Source organism: Chelonus insularis, unplaced genomic scaffold, assembly GCF_013357705.1.
Source record: "Chelonus insularis isolate UGA/USDA-ARS -01 unplaced genomic scaffold, ASM1335770v1 contig_383_pilon, whole genome shotgun sequence".
NCBI classification, from domain to species: domain Eukaryota; kingdom Metazoa; phylum Arthropoda; class Insecta; order Hymenoptera; family Braconidae; genus Chelonus; species Chelonus insularis.
Window position 1 is genome coordinate 243,978 of NW_023276540.1, and position 20,033 is coordinate 264,010.

General features: G+C 30.3%; 7 protein-coding genes across 9 annotated transcripts; 6 read left to right on the top strand and 1 right to left on the bottom strand.

Moving 5' to 3' along the window:
- The first annotated feature begins 195 nt into the window (after nucleotides 1–195).
- On the top strand, nucleotides 196–10,239 carry Sptz (Spastizin). Its single transcript, XM_035084115.1, has 4 exons — nucleotides 196–560; nucleotides 652–805; nucleotides 966–2,951; nucleotides 4,290–10,239. Exons 1-4 carry the CDS (start codon nucleotides 418–420, stop codon nucleotides 9,786–9,788), a joined length of 7,782 nt encoding a protein of 2,593 aa, XP_034940006.1. The 5' UTR covers nucleotides 196–417; the 3' UTR covers nucleotides 9,789–10,239.
- A 2,276-nt stretch (nucleotides 10,240–12,515) lies between these two features.
- On the top strand, nucleotides 12,516–13,288 carry Srp14 (signal recognition particle 14). The gene is made up of 4 exons (XM_035084128.1): nucleotides 12,516–12,600; nucleotides 12,664–12,736; nucleotides 12,848–12,960; nucleotides 13,037–13,288. Exons 1-4 carry the CDS (start codon nucleotides 12,577–12,579, stop codon nucleotides 13,151–13,153), a joined length of 327 nt encoding a protein of 108 aa, XP_034940019.1. The 5' UTR covers nucleotides 12,516–12,576; the 3' UTR covers nucleotides 13,154–13,288.
- Nucleotides 13,289–13,319: 31 nt separating this feature from the next.
- Nucleotides 13,320–14,762, bottom strand: LOC118067421 (3'(2'),5'-bisphosphate nucleotidase 1). The gene is made up of 4 exons (XM_035084126.1): nucleotides 14,579–14,762; nucleotides 14,113–14,506; nucleotides 13,811–14,030; nucleotides 13,320–13,742 (listed from the first exon to the last, which is right to left on the bottom strand). The coding sequence occupies exons 2-4, from the start codon at nucleotides 14,468–14,470 to the stop codon at nucleotides 13,403–13,405; spliced, it is 918 nt and encodes a 305-aa protein (XP_034940017.1). The 5' UTR covers nucleotides 14,471–14,506; nucleotides 14,579–14,762; the 3' UTR covers nucleotides 13,320–13,402.
- A 25-nt stretch (nucleotides 14,763–14,787) lies between these two features.
- On the top strand, nucleotides 14,788–17,033 carry mtTFB2 (mitochondrial transcription factor B2). Of its 3 annotated transcripts, none has more exons than XM_035084123.1 (6): nucleotides 14,788–14,882; nucleotides 14,952–15,620; nucleotides 15,753–16,063; nucleotides 16,152–16,370; nucleotides 16,533–16,825; nucleotides 16,895–17,033. In XM_035084123.1, the coding sequence occupies exons 2-4, from the start codon at nucleotides 14,952–14,954 to the stop codon at nucleotides 16,348–16,350; spliced, it is 1,179 nt and encodes a 392-aa protein (XP_034940014.1). In that variant the 5' UTR covers nucleotides 14,788–14,882; the 3' UTR covers nucleotides 16,351–16,370; nucleotides 16,533–16,825; nucleotides 16,895–17,033. The 3 variants fall into 3 exon arrangements, with proteins under 3 accessions (XP_034940014.1, XP_034940016.1, XP_034940013.1); XM_035084125.1 differs by having other exon boundaries at nucleotides 16,586–16,825; XM_035084122.1 differs by having other exon boundaries at nucleotides 16,152–16,825.
- On the top strand, nucleotides 16,928–17,353 carry LOC118067413 (uncharacterized). Its single transcript, XM_035084116.1, has one exon. The coding sequence runs from the start codon at nucleotides 16,928–16,930 to the stop codon at nucleotides 17,351–17,353; it is 426 nt and encodes a 141-aa protein (XP_034940007.1).
- Nucleotides 17,354–17,534: 181 nt separating this feature from the next.
- Nucleotides 17,535–18,720, top strand: LOC118067422 (uncharacterized). Its single transcript, XM_035084127.1, has 2 exons — nucleotides 17,535–17,928; nucleotides 17,994–18,720. Exons 1-2 carry the CDS (start codon nucleotides 17,827–17,829, stop codon nucleotides 18,417–18,419), a joined length of 528 nt encoding a protein of 175 aa, XP_034940018.1. The 5' UTR covers nucleotides 17,535–17,826; the 3' UTR covers nucleotides 18,420–18,720.
- Nucleotides 18,721–19,063: 343 nt separating this feature from the next.
- On the top strand, nucleotides 19,064–19,958 carry LOC118067408 (uncharacterized). The gene is made up of 2 exons (XM_035084110.1): nucleotides 19,064–19,398; nucleotides 19,463–19,958. Exons 1-2 carry the CDS (start codon nucleotides 19,288–19,290, stop codon nucleotides 19,922–19,924), a joined length of 573 nt encoding a protein of 190 aa, XP_034940001.1. The 5' UTR covers nucleotides 19,064–19,287; the 3' UTR covers nucleotides 19,925–19,958.
- The last annotated feature ends 75 nt before the right edge of the window (nucleotides 19,959–20,033 follow it).

Consider the following 20,033-nt stretch of genomic DNA (forward strand, 5'->3'; position numbering starts at 1 on the left):
ATTTACATGCAACTATATTCATTTTTAATCATTTATTTATACGTTTAAAACACTTAAAGTGATTAGATGGAAAATAATTGATTTTTTAACATTCATAAATATTTAAAAATTATCAACTTACGCGCCAATAACACGAGAAAGTCAGTGGCGCCATCTACAAAACTTTTGACCTCGCACACCCGCGCGTCATCCGATGCAGCTCAGACACGTGTATCATTTGTATGTAGTGTATTGCCATAAAAGATAACATTTTTTAACGTTATCACATATTTTCTATCATTCTATATACGCACGTGAGTGCTAGTCATAGTTCTGAAGAAACAACAAAAGTGCATAAAAGCATTTATTCGTAAAACTAACGTTCTAAATAGTACCCAAGTTGGTGGAGGGATATGACCCATCAAACAGTATTCAAAAATGTCAACAAATGTGGATTATTTACAGCTGGAAAAATTAATTACTTGCGAATTGTGGTATACTGCACATGTGGTTCATAGAACAAAAAGTAAAAATGATATTTCTAATGATAATAATATAGCTAAGTTATGTTTATTGATATCGTAAGTAAAGATAAATATTTCTAAACCTCAATTGAAATGAGATCATCTGTATTATCACTTAATGAATCATAATTTTAACATTCACTTTCAGTTGCTTTAACTATTCAAAGAGAAGTTCATGGATTATTCATAAATTATTGGCTATGTTGACTAATAATGAAGTTAAGGAAGGTTTATTGAATTTAATTCAATTCGAGAAAGCTATACATTTAATTGATAGAAATGTCACTGAATCAGTAGAGCAGGTAGACTATTTCCTAATATTCATAACCTAATTTTCAATTTTACATAAATTAATTATTCATGTAGCAATAATTAATTATTTTATGTAATCTAGAAGCTTATTCTGTATTAGTACAATTTAAAAAATATAAATAACCTCAAATAATTATTTAATCCGTATAGGAATTGCTCAAACTCTATGAAGCAGTCACTACTGTAAAGGAAGAGTCTGATGAATTGTCAATAAATCTAAGCGAGTCAACTTTAAAATTTTTAGAAAATAATTTTGAACAAAGTCCAGCCTTAGTTCACTGGATAATTGATCAATTACTTTGTATCTGGTCACCAAAATTTGCAAAAACTGATTCAGATCTCCAGGATCTTTATAAAAATGCCATAATTTCACTACTCCAAAATGTATCATCATCTACGTCACCTAGTAAAGATTGTCAAACACGTATCTTATTTCCAATTGACGTCAATGTGCCATTAGGAAGTTTATTATGCATTTTGTCTAAGTTTGACATCACAGAAGCAAAGGAAAAAGAATTAACCTCATGGCTTTGGCCAGCATTATTAACGATCGATAAATTCGAAGATATAGCACTTGCTCTTTATTCTCGAAAGAATCTGCATTGTTTTAAAATGTGGCATGAATTTCTCGATGATATTAACTCACGTAATAAATCAGCTGACAATTTGAATAATGCACTGAGCATTCGCTCAGCAATTTTTGATATACAAGACTCTCGTTTACATTTAAACTCTTATGAAATATTAACTAGGATGTTGAAAAATAAATCTCACTGGTTATCAGATACATTAGACATTTGCTATACATTAACGATCAATGATCGTTTAGATGATGTTGCTAAAACTTTGGATAATCCATGGTTTGATGGATTATGGTTGCCGTTACTATTCAAATGCCTCAAGAATTGCTTAGATTTAAAATATATTACCTCAAGTGATGTGTGGAAAAAGAGTTCAACGATTTCTTCATCATTGAGATTTATTTTAGAACATTGCAAGTTTGAATCAAGAGAGGATCCTGTAATGATGAAAGTAAAAGATACTTTGGAGAGTCATTTAAATGCCTGGGATTGGATTATAAAGTCAAGAAATTCATTAGAAAATAAATTAGAACAATCGATTAATCAACATTTAAACCCTATACAGGTTTTTCATCATCTCCAAGAACATTCGATTCTGTCTACAATTAAAACCATGGTGCCAGATATTCATAATATACCATTTGAGGAAATATTTCCTTTGTTAAAAGACTCTGATAATTCTAGAAAAACTTATCAAGCTTACACTGCATTATTATCGGCTCTCAAAGCCATTTTACTCTGTAATTGTTATAATACCAAATTCGAGTGCGTTACTGCAAATTTTAATGATATGGAAAAATATATTAATAATTTATATCCAATTAATTTACGTCTGGAAGTGCTGGAGAACATTTTTTCAATGATATTTCTACGTTATGAACATTTTTCTGCTAACGAAAATACTGCCGATTGTGATGCAGATGATGAAGATACGAGCAATCAAAAACTCCCGTCGTCATTACAAAAAAATTCAGGTCAATATCACACTGGTTTTGTCTGCAATAAATATGCCATTCGAGAAATTCTACACCATCTCAAGAGATGTATCTTCATAGTGGATGATGAATACAAAAAATTCAAAGCTGATTCAGATACTGCTGAGGATCTTGATCCACTTCAGCAGAAAATCGTAGCTTTAAAAACATACTGTAACGAAGCTACCTGGAGATTAGAGTTGATAATAAGTCAAGAATTTACGAAAAAACAAGGTTTACCTGATGCAGAGCAAAAAAATAATGCTCAGTGTCTGAAATCAAATTATTTTATTTATCAAAAAGTAGAATCTAATCTTTATAAGGTCGACGACAGTTCATCTAATGAAGCAGATTCTAGGTCAGATATTGAAATAAGCTCTGAAAGCTCAATGGGAAATACGAATGACAGTGGAAAGAGAAGAAAACGGTTGAAAACGAGTAAATTTCATGGCTCATCAGATAGCAAAGATGGAAAGAAACCTATGGATTTAACTCTAAATAATATGTTATCATCTAAAGAGACTTTGGTTTTACGATGTCTATGGAAAGACGATTTTGTTGAAGCTCAACGTGTTATTAAGGTAAACAATCTTACTTATAAATTCTTTATGGCAAACTCTAATTTTTCGTAGGCATCTAGCTCCAAAACTGTTGGCTTGAAATCTAAAGGATTCTCTTTACTGTATGGTTGTTCTGTCATTACTCCTGGTGGATTATTGACATAAAATCTTTTTGCGTTGAGTATTCTCGTGCTTGGGAAACAACATTTACAACGAAAGAAGCAACAGCACCAGCCTGAAATTATTTAAATGATCCAGAAGAAGCATAACATTATTGATAGAAGTAATTGTTGATTAAATTACCTTTCTGGCACCAACAAGGAATAGCAAAAACGAGATAAATAATAATCCAGATCTTCAAAACAGTCCAAGTTCTTGACAACAGAACTTTAAAATTTTTTCTCACATCAGGATGCTTATAGTCAAAGGCTAGGCATTCAAAACCTTTTAATCCAAACTGTTTCAATTCATCTTCTGTACAGTTCTTAGGCTTCTTATATTGGAATATTTTTCTTACAACCTCTTTAGGTGTGTCTTCTGGATGACCTTTATCTGTGTAATTATAAGTTTGATTACTATTCAATGCATCCTGAATCTGTTGTTCATATTCCGCTTTAAAGCTTTCATAATCATAAGCCTCTTCTAACTCTTCTCCATTAGATGAGTTATTGGATCCAAGACCTGATAAAGTGTGCCCTTCTTCTTGATAGTCTTTTTGTATTTCATCCGTAGACGTTTTTATTGTTGAGCTTTGGAGTTCTCTTAGAATCCTTGATTCACTCTCTTCAAAGTTAAGCTAGAAAATAAATTTTTTTCGTTGTTATAATAATGTTGATGACACTTTGAAGTTTGATGAATGATTTACCTTGTCTAGGTCTTCCTGAAATCCAGCAACAAATGGTCCAGGTTCTAAATAATCATTATTTTGTTCTTCTAATAAACTCATGGGTTCATTTTTAGGATGTTTTCTATTTTTAATGGCTCTTAGAGCTGCTTTATGATTATAATGTTCTACATGAGTATGTAAAGGTTTATATTTATCCTCAGTTCGATTTAATAATGGTATATTAATTAAATCTTGTGGTTTAATAATTTCATTTTCACTATCTTCATCATGATCACCTTCAAAATCAATCACGAATATTTTATGATCTTCTAAATCCACCTGAGTAAATAAAAAAAAGCTTTTATTGTAAGCAATATGTTTTATTTATTATTTTATTTGATTAATTTACTCATCGCAACTCTGTATGATGGTGGCAAAAAGGCATTTGAGTATTCAGGATATAATATTAAGGTTATTAATAAGTAATCAAGTAACATTATTTCCTTAATTAACTGATATTATTTTATTTACAGACTTTTAACATGGAAAATAACCATTTAGCTGGTGAAATATCGTTTTCTGATGCTTTACGGAAATTCAGACAAGAAATAGGTAAGCAAATATCCTTCAAATTGAACAAAAAAGAAGTGAATATGGAATCGAAACATTCCACTCTCGATTTCATTCGAAAAGCAGCTGAAGATGGTATTCAAACAACACGAATAACGAGCCAAGTAGAAACATTTCTAACTTCACAAGAACCTAATATCATTCTTAGTTCTAATTCTAGTAATACTAAAGATATTTTAACACTGGTGATAGTCGACTTAGCTCTAACTATGGGTCATGATAATCCAACATCAGAAAATTTATCAGAAATTGCGATTAAACATTTAAAATCGAACAAAAAATTACTCAACACGCAGTATCATAAATTTTTCGAAACTATCTATCAGTTGTTTTATGAAAAAAAGAACAGTTCTATTTATGAAATTCTATGTGATGCTCGAATTCCACTTTCTCTGAAGGAATATCGTGATCAGAATGAATATTGGAATAATTTCCAACAAAAATTGAAACTTTTAGAAGAACAATTTAAATTCATTGCTACTGTTGATAATAAAGATAATGAAGAAGATACCAAAATTAATATGGACGAAGTTTTATCAATTTGCAATAATGGAGAACTTTATTTGCACAGACTAAATGCACATTTAGATTTGATACGATCTATCGCACCATCATTTGAAGATATGAATACAACTACTCAGCTGAAGCCTTTCCTCTTGGAAAATTCAATTGATTCTTATATAGGATATCAAATTTTTGACATGAACATGGACTTAGAGTCATTAGAAATAATTGCTAATCAACTGCAAGTTAATTTAGCATACTGTATATTATCTAACTGCTGTCCTAAGCTCTTATGTGGAGGCAATACCAATATGGATCAAAGTAAAAACAACAGATGGGGAATAATTGTTTTAAATAAATATGACAAAAATGATTATATCACTGATCACATCAATGATCCAAATCAATTTGTTATCGATCTCGTATCGGAATTAAATCAAGCTCTTCAAGATTGTATCTTGCATTCTATTCATACTGACATTGACCTAAAAGCGATTTCTAAAAATGAAAATATCACAAATATTCTAAATAAATCGTCGTATTTGATAAACTGTGATTTAAGTTATCTATCTTGTGGTCGACATACCCTAGTATTTTTCCTCAATGTCTGGAACTTGATGATGCTGCACACAATTTTAGAAGTTTGGAGCAAAGACCCACCAATAAATGATCTACATCATGCTGTGTCTTGCAGTACAATCGGTTATCTCATTGGAGATCTTGGTTTTGTTACTCTTTTCACTCTCAGATCTAAATTACTAGGCCAATCGTTGTGTGATTACGGATCTCTAGGCTTTGAGTACTCTGAAGAACTCAACGAACCTGCCTGGCAAGATTTAGATCTCCAACAAGACCCAAGAGTGATTTTTGCGATGATAAATGAATATCAAAGATCCCCTGTCATGAAGATATATCAGCTAGATACTTTGAACGAAGATTTAAACGTTGCTGCTCATGATTATCTCTACCATTACTGCAATCAGAATCGAGTGAATACAAATATTCGTCCTAAACTCATAGAAAAATATAAAGAACTTTTGAATAATGCTGAAGATACTAAATTAAATTTAGAAAATAATTTAAATGCTGATGCAAATATTGAATATGAATCTTTCCAATATTTATATGATATTAGATGGAAATATTCAGAAGAAAAAACTGTTGGTGATAAGTTTGATGGAAATGACTATGGCAATAGTTTAGTTAGAAGAAATAGAATAATTAAATCTAATATTTTACAGTATTTAGAAGGCCACTGTTGGCTTTTGTCTTATTTAATTCAACGAATTTACGAAGAAAATCCTACGATTCATGACAGTAGCTATGATAATCTAGACAGAATGGCAATACTAGAAAATTTATTCAAATCTCCTTGGGCTGAAAATTTAAAATGTTTATTTGGTGATAATTCTGTTATCGCTGGATTACAAAATTTCTCTTCAACATCAGAATTATGGCAATACTTTGAAATACTTATGAAGAATCAGCAATATGACAAATGTTTAATAATTCTCAATTCACTGCCTGATTCACTGCTACTCGTCAATGCTGAGATTCAAAGCTTTAGAGATAAAGTATTGACTTGTTTAATCTGTAATGAAGAAACATCAAGTACAATGAAAGTTTTACAATATTTATATCAGATAAAAGATATTCATGTGCTCACTCAAATTGTTTTATCAAAAGTAAAAACATGGCCAGCTCGAATTTGTGAAAAAGCTTTAAGACATATTTTAAGTCATGTTGATTCTAATGATCTTCCAACGCATTGCAGATTAAAAATGAGTGAAATTCTATGTAGAGTTTTAGTTTTTGATAAGATGCTAATTTATTGCAAGCTCGAGAATGATGCTGAGTTAAATTGGTACAATCTTGTTTATAAAACTGAAAAAACTGATCCAATAAAAATAATTAAATCTCTTATTGATGCTAATCAGTATGAATTATGTTTAGAATGGATGGAATACCAAACTCCATCTTTAGAAATTCAATCTTTAGTATCAGAAGATCTATTTATTGGTCTTTTAAAAAATGAAAAAGACAATTTTAAACATGCTAGGAAGCTGTTGATGGCACTTCCCGTTGGATTGTTAATAAAATTATGCAAAGGAGTTATTGGAAGATTGGAATCCATGAATGCTTTGAAGTTTGTTATTCAATACTTAGTGGAAAATTCGCCAACAGAACGTGAAAAGTATCAAAAGACTTATCTAGGTGTAGAAATTCTAGATCAATTAGATACATGGGATCGACCATGGTATAATCATCTGATCAATGAACCTCTTTTGATATTAGAACAGTTATTGATGAACTGTAAATTTGATAATCTACAAAAGATTCTTATGAATAGCTCGGATCATTTTAGTTTAGCCAATTTTTCTGTTGAAGATTTTGATAAAATAATTAGGTTTTATGCTCAAAAATCGCTGGATTTCAAAGGTGTCAATGTGCAACGGGATATTGAAGGTAAAATAAAAGACACTTCTTTGAATAACAGTGGAGAATTAACTGCTCCAATAAAAATACTGCCGAGAGAAGACTGGGTTCCTGATGAACAAGCTAAGGAATGTAGTTGCTGTAAAACTGTCATTTTTTCTATGTTCAATAGAAGGCATCATTGCAGAAGATGTGGAAGAGTAGTTTGTGCTTCCTGTTCAGCACAAAAAATGAAAATTCCCGTTAATGATCATTCAATTTTCGTCCGAGTTTGTAATGATTGTCAAAATCAAGCTCAAGGAATATCGTCCATTTCAACTAATGAATCTTTTGAATATTGGAAACTGACCAATGATTATACTCATAATAAAATATTACGAGAAGAATTTTGTTTTGAATATGCTCCAAATATTTCCCTTTGTTTGGCGATATTAAATTTACATTCAGACCACAAAATCACTGCTAGTTTTTTGCTAGACCAATGTGAAATTATGAAAGACTTACTGACACCTGATAAAAATGGCCGAGTAAATTCCGAAGTCGATCATGAGTTGATTATACAAATGATTCGGACACTTTTAGTTGCTGCAAAGTTCAAGTATGCTGAATTAGGTCTAAATAGTGGTTTGACTGAGTGTGATAAATTCCTTTCCCAAGTTGATCTTATTGCAACTCTAGTTAGATCTGATTGTTTATCATTGATACCCAAGGAGCATATAAATGATCATACATTCAGAAGGTTGAGAGACTTATTGACTGAGAAAGAACAATGGAGATTGGCCTTGGATGTCAGCACCAAGTCTGGGCTTCAAACTCAAGGAGTTTGGGCAGCTTGGGGTAAAGCTTGTCTCAAAGTAGGATATTACGAAAGTGCACGAGAAAAATTTGCTTACTGTTTGGACAAAGTTTATCAAGAAGATTGTGAAGTTTATCAAGGCTGGATTTTATTGCCTCACTCTGAAGATTTAAGTCGAAGCCTAGACAGCAGTCAAGATGATGAAAGTACGGATAAAAATAAGAAAAGAGAAATGAAGAAAAAAACTAAAGAAACTTTGAAAAGTAGACCAAGTAAAGATCCTCCTTTACTTCAAGAAATCCTACAAATCCTTGAAGTTTCCAATTTTGATGATCAGTATTCTCAACAATCAGCATCTCCAAAGAGTGCAGCTGCTCAAGAAATATTAAACACATTGAATAATTTGAAAGCAATATCTCAGGGTCAATATACTACATCTAAATCTAACTCTACTTTACGAAACTTTCGGTATCAAGAAAGCTTATATTATTTATTAATGTATGGAAGCTATAATTCAATTTTAGAATTTTTCGTACGATATGGAGAACTAGAGAAATGTTTATCCTATATCTTAAGAAATGACATAGATGCAGAATTATTCTTCAATGCAGTTTTTCTTGGTTGTCTAAAAAATGGAAGCATGACACAGCTTTTTGATGAAATGAAAGCAAAGGATCCAACACTGTTGATATGGAAAAAATATCTTATTTTCACCTGCCATAACTTGGAGAAAAAACAGTTATTAAATACACTCTATCAATTACAGTTATTCATGAAGGATTATGTTAGAGCGGCAATGACATGTATACGATTTTATGTAATGGACGCTAGCAGTTATGCTGACATTTGTTTAAGAAACCATTTTTTGCTAAACGCTCAGAAACATTTGGAAGCTGAATTAAAAGGAGAAAGCTTTGAGAAGTCTAGAAAAAAAAGTGTAAGTTCATTATCTCATGGTGGACAAACAAGTCTGACGATGGAGATGGAGCCTTCAGAGATTGATAAACATATTAATACAATCTCAAGGCAAATGGAGATTGCAAAATTCCTAGGAGCTTGCGAAAAAGAAGGCAGATCTGTTAATGAATTATTGAGTAGACTTTCATTCATGGACGGTGAAGGTCTACAACCTAGAAATGTTCCAACTTTGTTTGGAAATCAACAAGAGCGAACGTACTTGGCTGTTTTAGCTATTCTGTGTGGAATCAATGTTGAAGAAGGATTCGGAATCGCATTTAGAGTAATGCAAGACTATAATTTACGATTTCAGAAAGTTTGTTCTCTCGTGGGACAAATTTTAGTTTATGATAAGAAAATTCATTCGATAGAACAATTGATAAAATGTTGTAGAAGTTCAGGTGCTCCAAACTCTAATGTGATATCAGATCGAGTTCTGACACATTGTATCAAGAATTTAATAAATAGCTCAAAAAATAAAGTTGATTCTGTATTTAAAGATCAAATAAATCATTTAATTACACTGATTACAGATGTTGAGTTAAAAATAGGTTGTTTTATTGAAAGTAAACAATTAAAGGCTGCGTATCTTTTAGCTGTTAAATATTCACGAGCTCAGGACATTCAAAAAATATTAAAAGAAGCTGATAGTCTAGGTCAAGCTGCTATTAAATCCATTTGTACCAAGTGGCTTCAACAAAATTCATAATAATTATTTTTTAATTGTAAATATTTATCAAGCTTTACTACTGCAATACTTTTATTTTTATTGGTATTGAAAGTTATGATTAACAAAGATAACACTTGATGAATTTCTTAACTTTCAATTGTTGTTACATATATATATTTATTATGTAAATAATAGTTAAATAATAATAATAATTTATAAACAATATTATTACCGGCATATGGAACTGATTATCGTTTAAAAAGCTGTGATATTTAACACACGAATATATTTACATTAATTGTAAATATGTATATATTATATTACTAAAATCCATTGTAATTATTGTATTGTCGATAAAGATCAAGTATTTCATTAAATAGCGATTAATCTATTCTGTAACTTTATTAAAACATAATTAAAAAAGTTTTAAAATTCTATTATTTCTCTTGGTTGATGAAAAATTCTTCGTACAATTGAATATAAATTTTTTTCGTGACAGCTTTAATCATTATGTAAGCTGATTATTTTTAATTTATTCAGTCTATACTTTTCATTAATGTTTAAATATTTATTACTGTAAATATGTAATCTTACGAATAAAAATATTAAAATAATTTTAAATTATTGTTATTAGTTCAGACCTTTACCAAAGATTTTTAAAACTGTTTGAAGAGGTTGGCTAGTTAAACAATGATATATTTTTTTTTTTTTAATAACTGTTTCACTAGAAACCTCCTCACTCTTAAGAAACGTTAAATAATATTCCAAAATTTTTTCATCTTATCATCTAGAGTATAAATCTGCTAATCATATATAATCAATGATATGTACATATGGAATGTCAAAAGATGGAATGTATGAAAAAATAAATCTCGTTAGCAGATTAGATGTTAATAACTCTCGAATTGAGGCCATAATTAGACAAAATATCAACAAAACTTCTAGAAAAATAAAATGAATCTATTAAAAACAGTCTTATACGACTTTTTTTTACATTCTAAGAAGAATTGTCTTCTTCAGTGCTTCCAGTTGTCACTCTTCTCTCATACTTTTCGGCAAATTTCGGATCAATATTTTTGATGGAAGACAACAGGCTGTCTTTTTCTTGCTGAGACCAGTTCTGACTCCATTCTTGGAACAATTTCACACGACATTGGAATAAACTTGGTGGTCTTGTAGGTTCTTCTTTACATCCTAATCCTTCAATTCCACTCACAATACCATTCACCATGTCTGCAGGACCACATCGTTCAACTAGTATTCCCAGGAAGTCACCTCTCTGCATCTCAGACCATTCTTGAAACCATTCTACTATGTATCGTAGTTGAGCTTGATTTGATAATGCTGTCGACATGATTCATCTATAGAAAAATCATATTTTAACATTTTATAAACTAAATAATAAATCAGAAGATGAGAAGATTAAGAATAAAAGTTAAACGAATTCATTAGTTTGAAAATGTAATGTTTTCATCATGTAATTTGATACCACTTGTAATTAAGTAACCTATAATAACCCATCTTCAATTAACTAAAAATGTTATATTCTACTAGATAGTTTGCAAGATGCATGAGAATAATACCAATGTTGATTTATTTATTTTCCAAATAAAGTAAACAAGTTTAACTTGAGATATTGAGGTTAGATTACAATATTTGACAACAAAGAACGTTTTTTTAATTGAATTGAACATTAATAATCATGCTTTATGTAGAAAATGAAAAATATACGTTACCAGCTGCCTGTTTAAGATGATTCTGCTAAAAAATGGCGATTGATTCCTTTATTTTTGATAATTTTAACGCCGCTTTGACATTACAGATAATTACAAAGTGTCGTCACGATTTGACTACAACTGAACAGGTTGTTTGCTCTCGGGAATATTTGGAATTGAAACAGGATTTAGATAGGAATGACAGGGCACTCAGGTCTTTGCTCTTAACTTTGTTATCTTTCTGTATGTTTTTTCTTAATTAATCTTTTCAAAGCAAGTACAAATAACGGTGTGTTTATTAAACCGGTCTGAGAAATATCAATTACTTAATTTACATTTTTTAGGATCTATATCGTCGTCTTCATTGGAGTCATTTTTGTCGTCTTCTTCACTGTTCACTTCTGAAGTTTGACCTAAATTTTTGGAGCAACATTATTTTTAATTAATTCAATTGATTAGTAAAATTGAATATTTTATTTTTAAATTACTAATTTCCATTTACCGTGATTTAATTTTCGTTCAGATTCAATTATTTCCGTTAATAAATTATTGGTCTGTGATTTAACAACTTTTAAAGTATCTAGAAGTCCACTTATATCAAAATTTTTATTTTGTTCGAATGATTTATCATAAATACACTCATTATTTTTGTTGATTGTAATCTTCACACATGGGTCAGCCATGATTTTTGATAATTTATTGAATTCTCTGCGTAATATAAAAAATAGTCATCAAATAATTACGATCTCCACGATGTGGAATAAATAAACATTGTTGTATTGCCGTAGCTATGTGTTTAGATGACCTTGTTGACCCCCCTGACAAATCCCATACAAAAAATATGGCAACTACATACCCGGCTTCATCAGCATCCGGTTTGTATCTTCTGAGCTTCACGTTATCCGATGAGCAGTTACCGACTGTGAGAATTGTATTTTGAATGATATTATCATAAGAGCAGTTAGCGTTGGTTGTTTATTCCTCAGAAAAGCCCCAAAGTATTTTTTTCAGCTGTCGATAAAAATTGTGACGTTACAATAATGACGTATGTATTTATCATAACCTAAATTAAAAATATTCAAAACAACGTCAAGACACATGCTGTCATCAGAATGGTTTTATTGGAAAATGATGCGGTAAATATTTTACTCTAATAAAAAATAAGTCCATTATAATAGAATATCTACTTTATTTTACAGTTTTTAAGTGAACTGACTAAATTATTTGATAAATCGCGGCTGTCTGGCTCTGTAGTAATGACAATCAAAAAATGTGAGTAATTTGTGAATATCCTGCTATCAATTCAATTAGTGAACAATATTCTTTATAATATAAATTCTTAGTCATTAATATGAGTGGTATAATAAATAATAAATATTCTAGTCAATGGACACAACAAACCTGTGCCTAGAGAAGGTCGAGCACCTCTACCCAAACCAACAGAATACCTTTGTTTAGTCAGAGCATCATTAAGATCGAAAAAAATATCTACAGTAGTAAGTTATTATTGAACAATAAGTATAATAGTTAATCTAAAAACTAGATTAAATATAAATAAATTTTAATTTCTAGATTCATTCGAAGGATGTTAATAAATTCCAGCAAGCATACTGGAACCTTTTAAAAACAAATATAAATGGACTGAAAAAATTAAAAAAAGTGAAATCTGCAAAACCTAAAGTTCATTAATTATTAAATAGAGTCATTGAATTGATATAATTAAGATAAATTAAATGATTTTTAATAATAGAATGTTCTAAAAACTTAATTATACATATACCTGTTAATAATACACTATAATATCAAAATAATGCAAACTCACAAAATATATCGAAAGAAACAATTTATAAACTGATTCTAAAAACGAAATATTTTATTTCCTAATATTGAAGATAAATTTTATAATAAAACCTTTCAAATATTCGTAGTCAAGTCAAATTAAATCTCTTGTTTAACTTCATCAGGAATGCGTGACAGATACCATGAGTGTTGTTCACCAGGTGCAGTCGCTAATACTCCCTTAGAATTACAATGACTAGTAGTGGCATCATAAGAATACGAGTCACCGTATAGATCTGTTAACTTGCCGCCAGCAGCATGGAGAATAGCTTCTGGTGCACAAGTATCCCATCGTTTGCACCCTTTACTTGCAAATACATAAGCATGAGCTTTACCTTCTAGTAAAAGAAGTACCTTATGTCCAGCTCCTCCTACTCGGAGAATTTCATCTGGTTCCATGGCATCTAGGGCTGCTTGCACAGTTTTATTGGAATGTGAGCTAAAAATAATTGTTAATTATTGTAAACCTAAAAGTAAATAGAGATTTTAAGTAAAAAATATATTTACCGAGTGGTTGTGATGATTCTTCGACCAATGAGAGTTGGAACTGGCATAAATCCACCAACTCCAACGCCATCAATGCCCCAGAGTGTTCGTCCTATGGACGATTTTTGCAAATCTTTATAATATGGCTGATGAATCACACCACCAACAGCCTTAGTTCCCACCGCTACTCCAACTAATACTGTAATATGGTCCACTAATCCTTGAGTGAATTCAGAAGTACCTTGGGTTGATGAAAAGGATTGATAAATTACCAAGCATTATGTTTCTTAAGATTAAAAAAAAAAAGTTAAAATGAATTTTACCATCAAGAGGATCAACCCATACACAAATATCTTGAGGGGAAACGTTTTCAAGATCTTTTGGAAGTTTGACTTTCAAAATTTCTTCATCTACATTGGTGACAATCCAATCTGATGGCACTTCACATCTAGATGTTCCTTCTTCTCCAATAATAGTAATACCAGGGAATTGTCTGCTCAGTGATTCAATAATACAATTTTGAGCGGATCTATCGGCTTCTGTTTGAAGATCATCAACACCCTTCTCAACTATATTTAAATCACCACGAGTAAATATATCACGGATTATTTTGCCAGCCTGAGCCGCTGCTGTTGCAGAAGATGCAAGCAAACGAGTTACAAGTGGATGACATTGTGCCATTTTTATATTATTGACATTTATAAGTAAACAAAAGATCTGAAATGATATAAAAAATTCACACTAATGGAAATAATCATAATAATTATAGATGGCTTAGATGAAGAATACCTGAGGAGGTTATGCTTTAAAAACAATTGGAGTAATTTTTGAATCACGAAAAAATTGTGCATTAATTATCTCTTGACTCTATTAACATTTATAGACACAATTGAATATTTTTCCAATAATTTTATTGGCAAAATTTTTTATGTTTTTGTTTATAGTGTTTTGCAGAAATTCTCTAGATGGAGCTTCAAGTATATTTTAGTTCCGTTATCCGTCGGTAGGCGATTAAATTCCATATAACCTAAAAACACGATATTCAAATGAATGATTATTTGTAAACAATTGCAACTGTACACTGATACAAGCGGTATGTTTATAAATTTTTATAATTATTTAAATAAAATAATGAATTAAAAGTATTGATGAATCTTTTCAGATGATATTGAAGAGGTTAATTATTCATTTGAAATATCTACCAAAGAAAAATGTACGATTTTTCAAAATGTGTAGTTCTCAAACTGAAAAGAGTTCCAATGGAAAAATAAATCTTCAATCAACGGAAAAAAATTCGAATGATTTTAATAAACAAGATGCTCCTAGTGAATGTTTAGAAAAGAAGAAAACGCCAAAGATGATGTATCTTCTGAATAAGAAAGGCGCCGAGCAATTTGCTTCAATAATTGTTAAAGAGTTATTAAAAAATAATGTACCTGTATTAGAGATGCAACCAGGATTTGGATTCTTGACACAATTATTACTAGACGCTGGTGTTCCTGAAATTTACTTGTATGAACAGAAAGAAAAATTTATTGAAACTTTAGAAGCAATGTCCAAAAAATATTCCCAGCGAATTCATATTAGGAAATATAATTTATTACAGCTACATAAAATAGGTTTTTTAGATTTTATAAAAGATGAAGACACTCTAGGAAAAGTTTTTAGTGGAATTGAATTAGCCAATGATTTTAACAAACCTTCATTTCAAATCGTTGGTCCTATGCCTAATATTCAATTACCTATATTTCTCACATCTTTAGATCCAAAAATTTCTTTTAAATATGAGCATGTAGTTCTGTATGTTGCAATATTACCATCAGTGTCGAAGGTTAGTTAATGCCTCATTTTTAATAAACCTTCAAAAATTAATTAAGCTTTAATATTAGTCATTAAAAAATTTATTATTTAATTCAGACATAGTATTCAATAGAAGACATAACAGTAACTGTTTTTTGTTTAGGTTTTCGATGATATCCCTGGAAGTAATTTTCACAAACCAAGAAATATCTATTTACGAGTTAGATTTAAATATAAAATACTCGATGCAATGTCTCGAAAATATTTCTACCCTCAACCTAATTGTTCATCAAAGAAAAAGAAGAATAAGGCATCTTATTGCAGAGACGATGCGGACAAAGTGTATGTAGTTAAGTTGGAATCAAATCATGATGAAGTTAATCAAAAATTCACCAAAGCAGATTGGTATCATTTTGTTCATTTCCTACGAATGGGTATGAAAAATCGTCGATCGCGGATCATACCAACTCTAGAGTAAGTATTGATGTTCAAATTAATTTATCCAACTTTTTATATCAAGGACCTCATTAATGTTAACTAAGAATAATATATTTTATTGAAGGAAATGGATTCCAGGCTGTGGACCAAATTTAATTCATCATAATTTTAATATTTACTCTACATTTTCTGAATTAACATCTCCGGAGCTGTTGAATTTATTCAACATCTTTCGAGCTTTACCTGGATATGAGTCAAGCTCTTTCATGAGTATATTACAATCAGGAATGCCCAACTATTCAGAAATTTATACAATGAACTAAATTATCCATGAAGGAAAATTGTAAGTTAGTTGTAAATAACTTCTAAATGTACATAAACTTAGAAAAAAGGGCTTTATTGATGGACTGTAAACTATTGATGAGTTTCTTAAATTTTATATGAATTTATATTAAATGTTATTTAATCTAAAAATGATAAATTTTTTTATAAAATATTTTTAAAGCTGTGCTGGTGTATTCATTGGTTTTTATCATATAATGACTAAATTTCTCATAGTATTTTAATGGTCAGACGTGAACTTTAGTCTTGGAAATTATAAGTTAATGGAGATGGAAACATTCTGGACAATATATACATATATATATACATACACATCTCATCACACTGTGAATATCGTTGAAGAGCTAAGATTCAGTCAGGAATAATTTTTTTAATAACCGCAAGATGATTTTTGTGTATATTTTATTCATTTTGATGCCTAGTGATGCTGTTCGTCAATTACTACATCAATCAATGGTAAATATTTATAAATTATTTAATATTTAATATTATTATTGGAAAATAAAATTTATTAACTTTATTTAGGAGGTCAGAATGAAAAAAGAGTGTTCAATAAATATGACAATTGTCGAAGAAAATGGGGAAATTGAATGTGAGTGTGTTTCTGGATACCTTTACTATCCACCTCTAGATAGGTGTTTCAAACCATACTCCAGAGGACCATGCAATGCTGGAGAATATTTCATTCTCCAACCAGGAAAATTCACAGCAGAATGTTTGCAAAATCCTTGTGAAGAAGGATCTGTTTTCTATCAAAATTCCTGCCATGAACTTCTAAAACTCGGACCTCCCTGTGATGATGAAAAAAGTTTGGTCATCGATGAAAAAACATTTGAAATTTCTTGCCAAAATCTGGCTGATAATCAAACCCCAGAAGCTTTTTATCCAACGATTGCTTTCCCAGCTGTGATTGTCGCTCCTATTAGACGCTGTCTACGAGGCTCAAGGATGGATTATAGAGGAAGATGTCGAGGCAGTGTTTAAAATTATGTAAATATTAAATATTTTTCTATTAAATATATTCTAACACTGCTTGAACTGTGATAGCTTTTATTTTTATAATAAATACTATCATTATAGCTCAAGCTTGGGCTCAAACAAGTATATTTGAATTGAAAGAAATAAAATATGTATGTGATAAATAGATTTCTCATAGTTTTTTTATATTTATGCGTGAACTTTGAACTTAAATATTACAAGAGCACTTGATGGAGATAGTGCCATTCCATGTAGACAAGAAATCATTCTTATTTATAACTTCATTCTCATCTTTCGTTTTATAAAATAAAAAATCATACAAATATTCAGGCAGTTGATTCCATTAAGGTGTTTCAATGCTAATGACGACTTTCTAAAGTTCTTTAAAATATACCTGTGAATTTGCGCATCTCATCAAACAGTGAATATCATTGAAGAGTTAAGTTTCAGCCAGGAATTAACTTTTAAACAACCGCAAGATGATTTTCGTATATATTCTATTTATTTTGGTGCCTTTATCTATCGCTCAGGATATCGTTTTTCCAAGTGATGCTGTTCGTCAATCGAAAAATCAAACAATGGTAAATATTTATAAATCATTTAATATTATTATTATTAGATAATAACATTTATTAAATTTATTTAGGAGGTCAGAATGAAGAAAGAGTGTTCAATAAATATGACAATTGTCGAAGAAAATGGGGAAATTGAATGTGAGTGTGTTTCTGGATACCTTTACTATCCACCTCTAGACAGGTGTTTCAAACCATACTCCAGAGGACCATGCAATGCTGGAGAATATTTTATTCTCCAACCAGGAAAATTCACAGCAGAATGTTTGCAAAATCCTTGTAAAGAAGGATCTGTTTTCTATCAAAATTCCTGCCATGAACTTCTAAAACTCGGACCTCCCTGTGATGATGAAAAAAGTTTGGTCATCGATGAAAAAACATTAGAAATTTCTTGTCAAGAAGTTAGTACGGTTCTTTATCAAGTCATCGTCGCTCCTATTAGACGTTGTTCACCCGGCTCGAAAATGGCTGCTAGAGGAATATGCCGAAGAATTCTTTAAAATTATTTACTATTTAATGAAGTTTTTTTTTTATTGCTTAATTATATTGATCATTACTTGCAGGATGCAGATATTTAAGTGGTGATAATTGATCAGTTTTACATTGAAATACAAATTGTACAAAATTGACGTAATAATTATTTCTTCAGAAAAATTATTGAGTGAATAGTTCAAGGTCACCGTTTTGTGTTTAATTCATGAAAGTATATTTACATATGTTTAAAAATATTAAATCATATTAAATGTATGTATAAATCTCAATCAAATTGTTTGATACAAAAATAAATTTTATTATTTAACTACTAAATATTTTTTATCAATCTCTAGTTACTAATTATGATTAAGTTTGAAATTATAGACGGTCTATTATGTTTAAGAATAAATTGATAATTTCTTAATCGATATCAAATACACAGCAGTAGATTATATAACAACAATAATAATATTACTTGCAACAATTAATAAAAAAAATCTAAAAAATACTCGAGATAAAAAATTCAATGAAATTGAGCAAGAAAATATGTGCTGCGAATTTGTCTATTGTTTCTTGAAGAAATTAATATTTCAAGGTCAGTTATTAAAAAAGTGATTTTTTTTTATTTTTTCGACACCAGTTTGCCTTGGAATTAACAATTTAATGTCACATAATGTCAATGAATCACACCATTATCTCTGAATGTCGGAGAATTTCCTTTAAAATTTTTATTGAACTAAGAGCCTGTATAGCAGTTCCATAGATGAATATCTAATAATAGTAAGGGAAAACCAGTCCTTCCTCAGTTGCTCCAGAATACGTCGAACAGTCAGTCATATTATTAGACGAGTCTCAACTGTTGTTTAAAGTTTCAGTTTATTTTGATTGAAAATAATGTTTAGATACTTGTTGACTTATTTGTTAATTATTTTCGTATGTAAATGTCAAGATATTGTTTTCCCAACTGATGAAGAAGTGACACATTTAAGTGGGAATAAACCACTGGTAAGTAACGAAAAAGTTATGGCCGCTTTGATGAGATGCTTATTCTTATTTTTTTTTTCTTCAGGTAACGGAACGAATACCGGTTTATATCCCAGAAAAATGTCCAGAAAATATGCTGCTATATCCAGGAGGTGGTAACAAGAGTGCTTGGATCTGTGATTGTAGACCAAGATTTCTTTACTTTCCTTTGAGCAATGAATGCCATGAGGCTTATAGACAAGGTCCTTGTCAGCCAGAAGAATATGTTGTCCTTCCTGTTGGTGAAGTTTTACCAAAATGTGAACCGAATCCTTGTAAGATTGACGGTCAAGTACGTTTTAATGACGTCTGCTATAATTTGCGTACAAAAGGAGGACCCTGTGCTCCTGATGGAGTTCTTGGAGTTAATGAAACCACCTTTCAAATCCAATGTATTCCAACTGATGTTGCTCCGTTTATTATAATCAATGCTCCAACAACTCCTTGTCCTCCTGGAAGTCGTAGAACTGCTCTTGGAATGTGTAAAAGACCTGCTCGTGGTCCATAAATAATTCTAAATAAAAATGATCATCAATTAAAAATGATTTTAAACCATTTGAATTAACTAATAGTTTCAATATATAATAAAAACTAATTTTTTCCTAAAATTCTAGATT

What these genes read in the sequence shown, in the direction of transcription:
- Sptz (XM_035084115.1), top strand. Translation starts at nt 418, where the DNA reads ATGTCAACAAATGTGGATTATTTACAGCTGGAAAAATTAATTACTTGC. An exon ending in AAGTTATGTTTATTGATATC is followed by an intron (nt 561 to 651) that starts GTAAGTAAAGAT and finishes ATTCACTTTCAG; the next exon opens with TTGCTTTAACTATTCAAAGA. An exon ending in AAGCTCAACGTGTTATTAAG is followed by an intron (nt 2,952 to 4,289) that starts GTAAACAATCTT and finishes TTTTATTTACAG; the next exon opens with ACTTTTAACATGGAAAATAA.
- Srp14 (XM_035084128.1), top strand. Translation starts at nt 12,577, where the DNA reads ATGGTTTTATTGGAAAATGATGCG. An exon ending in AGTAATGACAATCAAAAAAT is followed by an intron (nt 12,737 to 12,847) that starts GTGAGTAATTTG and finishes TAAATATTCTAG; the next exon opens with TCAATGGACACAACAAACCT. An exon ending in CGAAAAAAATATCTACAGTA is followed by an intron (nt 12,961 to 13,036) that starts GTAAGTTATTAT and finishes TTTAATTTCTAG; the next exon opens with ATTCATTCGAAGGATGTTAA.
- LOC118067421 (XM_035084126.1), bottom strand. Translation starts at nt 14,470, where the DNA reads ATGGCACAATGTCATCCACTTGTAACTCGTTTGCTTGCATCTTCTGCA. An exon ending in ATGGGTTGATCCTCTTGATG is followed by an intron (nt 14,031 to 14,112) that starts GTAAAATTCATT and finishes CATCAACCCAAG; the next exon opens with GTACTTCTGAATTCACTCAA. An exon ending in AGAATCATCACAACCACTCG is followed by an intron (nt 13,743 to 13,810) that starts GTAAATATATTT and finishes AATTATTTTTAG; the next exon opens with CTCACATTCCAATAAAACTG.
- mtTFB2 (XM_035084122.1), top strand. Translation starts at nt 14,952, where the DNA reads ATGATATTGAAGAGGTTAATTATTCATTTGAAATATCTACCAAAGAAA. An exon ending in TATTACCATCAGTGTCGAAG is followed by an intron (nt 15,621 to 15,752) that starts GTTAGTTAATGC and finishes TTTTTTGTTTAG; the next exon opens with GTTTTCGATGATATCCCTGG. An exon ending in CGGATCATACCAACTCTAGA is followed by an intron (nt 16,064 to 16,151) that starts GTAAGTATTGAT and finishes ATTTTATTGAAG; the next exon opens with GAAATGGATTCCAGGCTGTG.
- LOC118067413 (XM_035084116.1), top strand. Translation starts at nt 16,928, where the DNA reads ATGACAATTGTCGAAGAAAATGGGGAAATTGAATGTGAGTGTGTTTCT.
- LOC118067422 (XM_035084127.1), top strand. Translation starts at nt 17,827, where the DNA reads ATGATTTTCGTATATATTCTATTTATTTTGGTGCCTTTATCTATCGCT. An exon ending in AATCGAAAAATCAAACAATG is followed by an intron (nt 17,929 to 17,993) that starts GTAAATATTTAT and finishes AAATTTATTTAG; the next exon opens with GAGGTCAGAATGAAGAAAGA.
- LOC118067408 (XM_035084110.1), top strand. Translation starts at nt 19,288, where the DNA reads ATGTTTAGATACTTGTTGACTTATTTGTTAATTATTTTCGTATGTAAA. An exon ending in TAAGTGGGAATAAACCACTG is followed by an intron (nt 19,399 to 19,462) that starts GTAAGTAACGAA and finishes TTTTTTCTTCAG; the next exon opens with GTAACGGAACGAATACCGGT.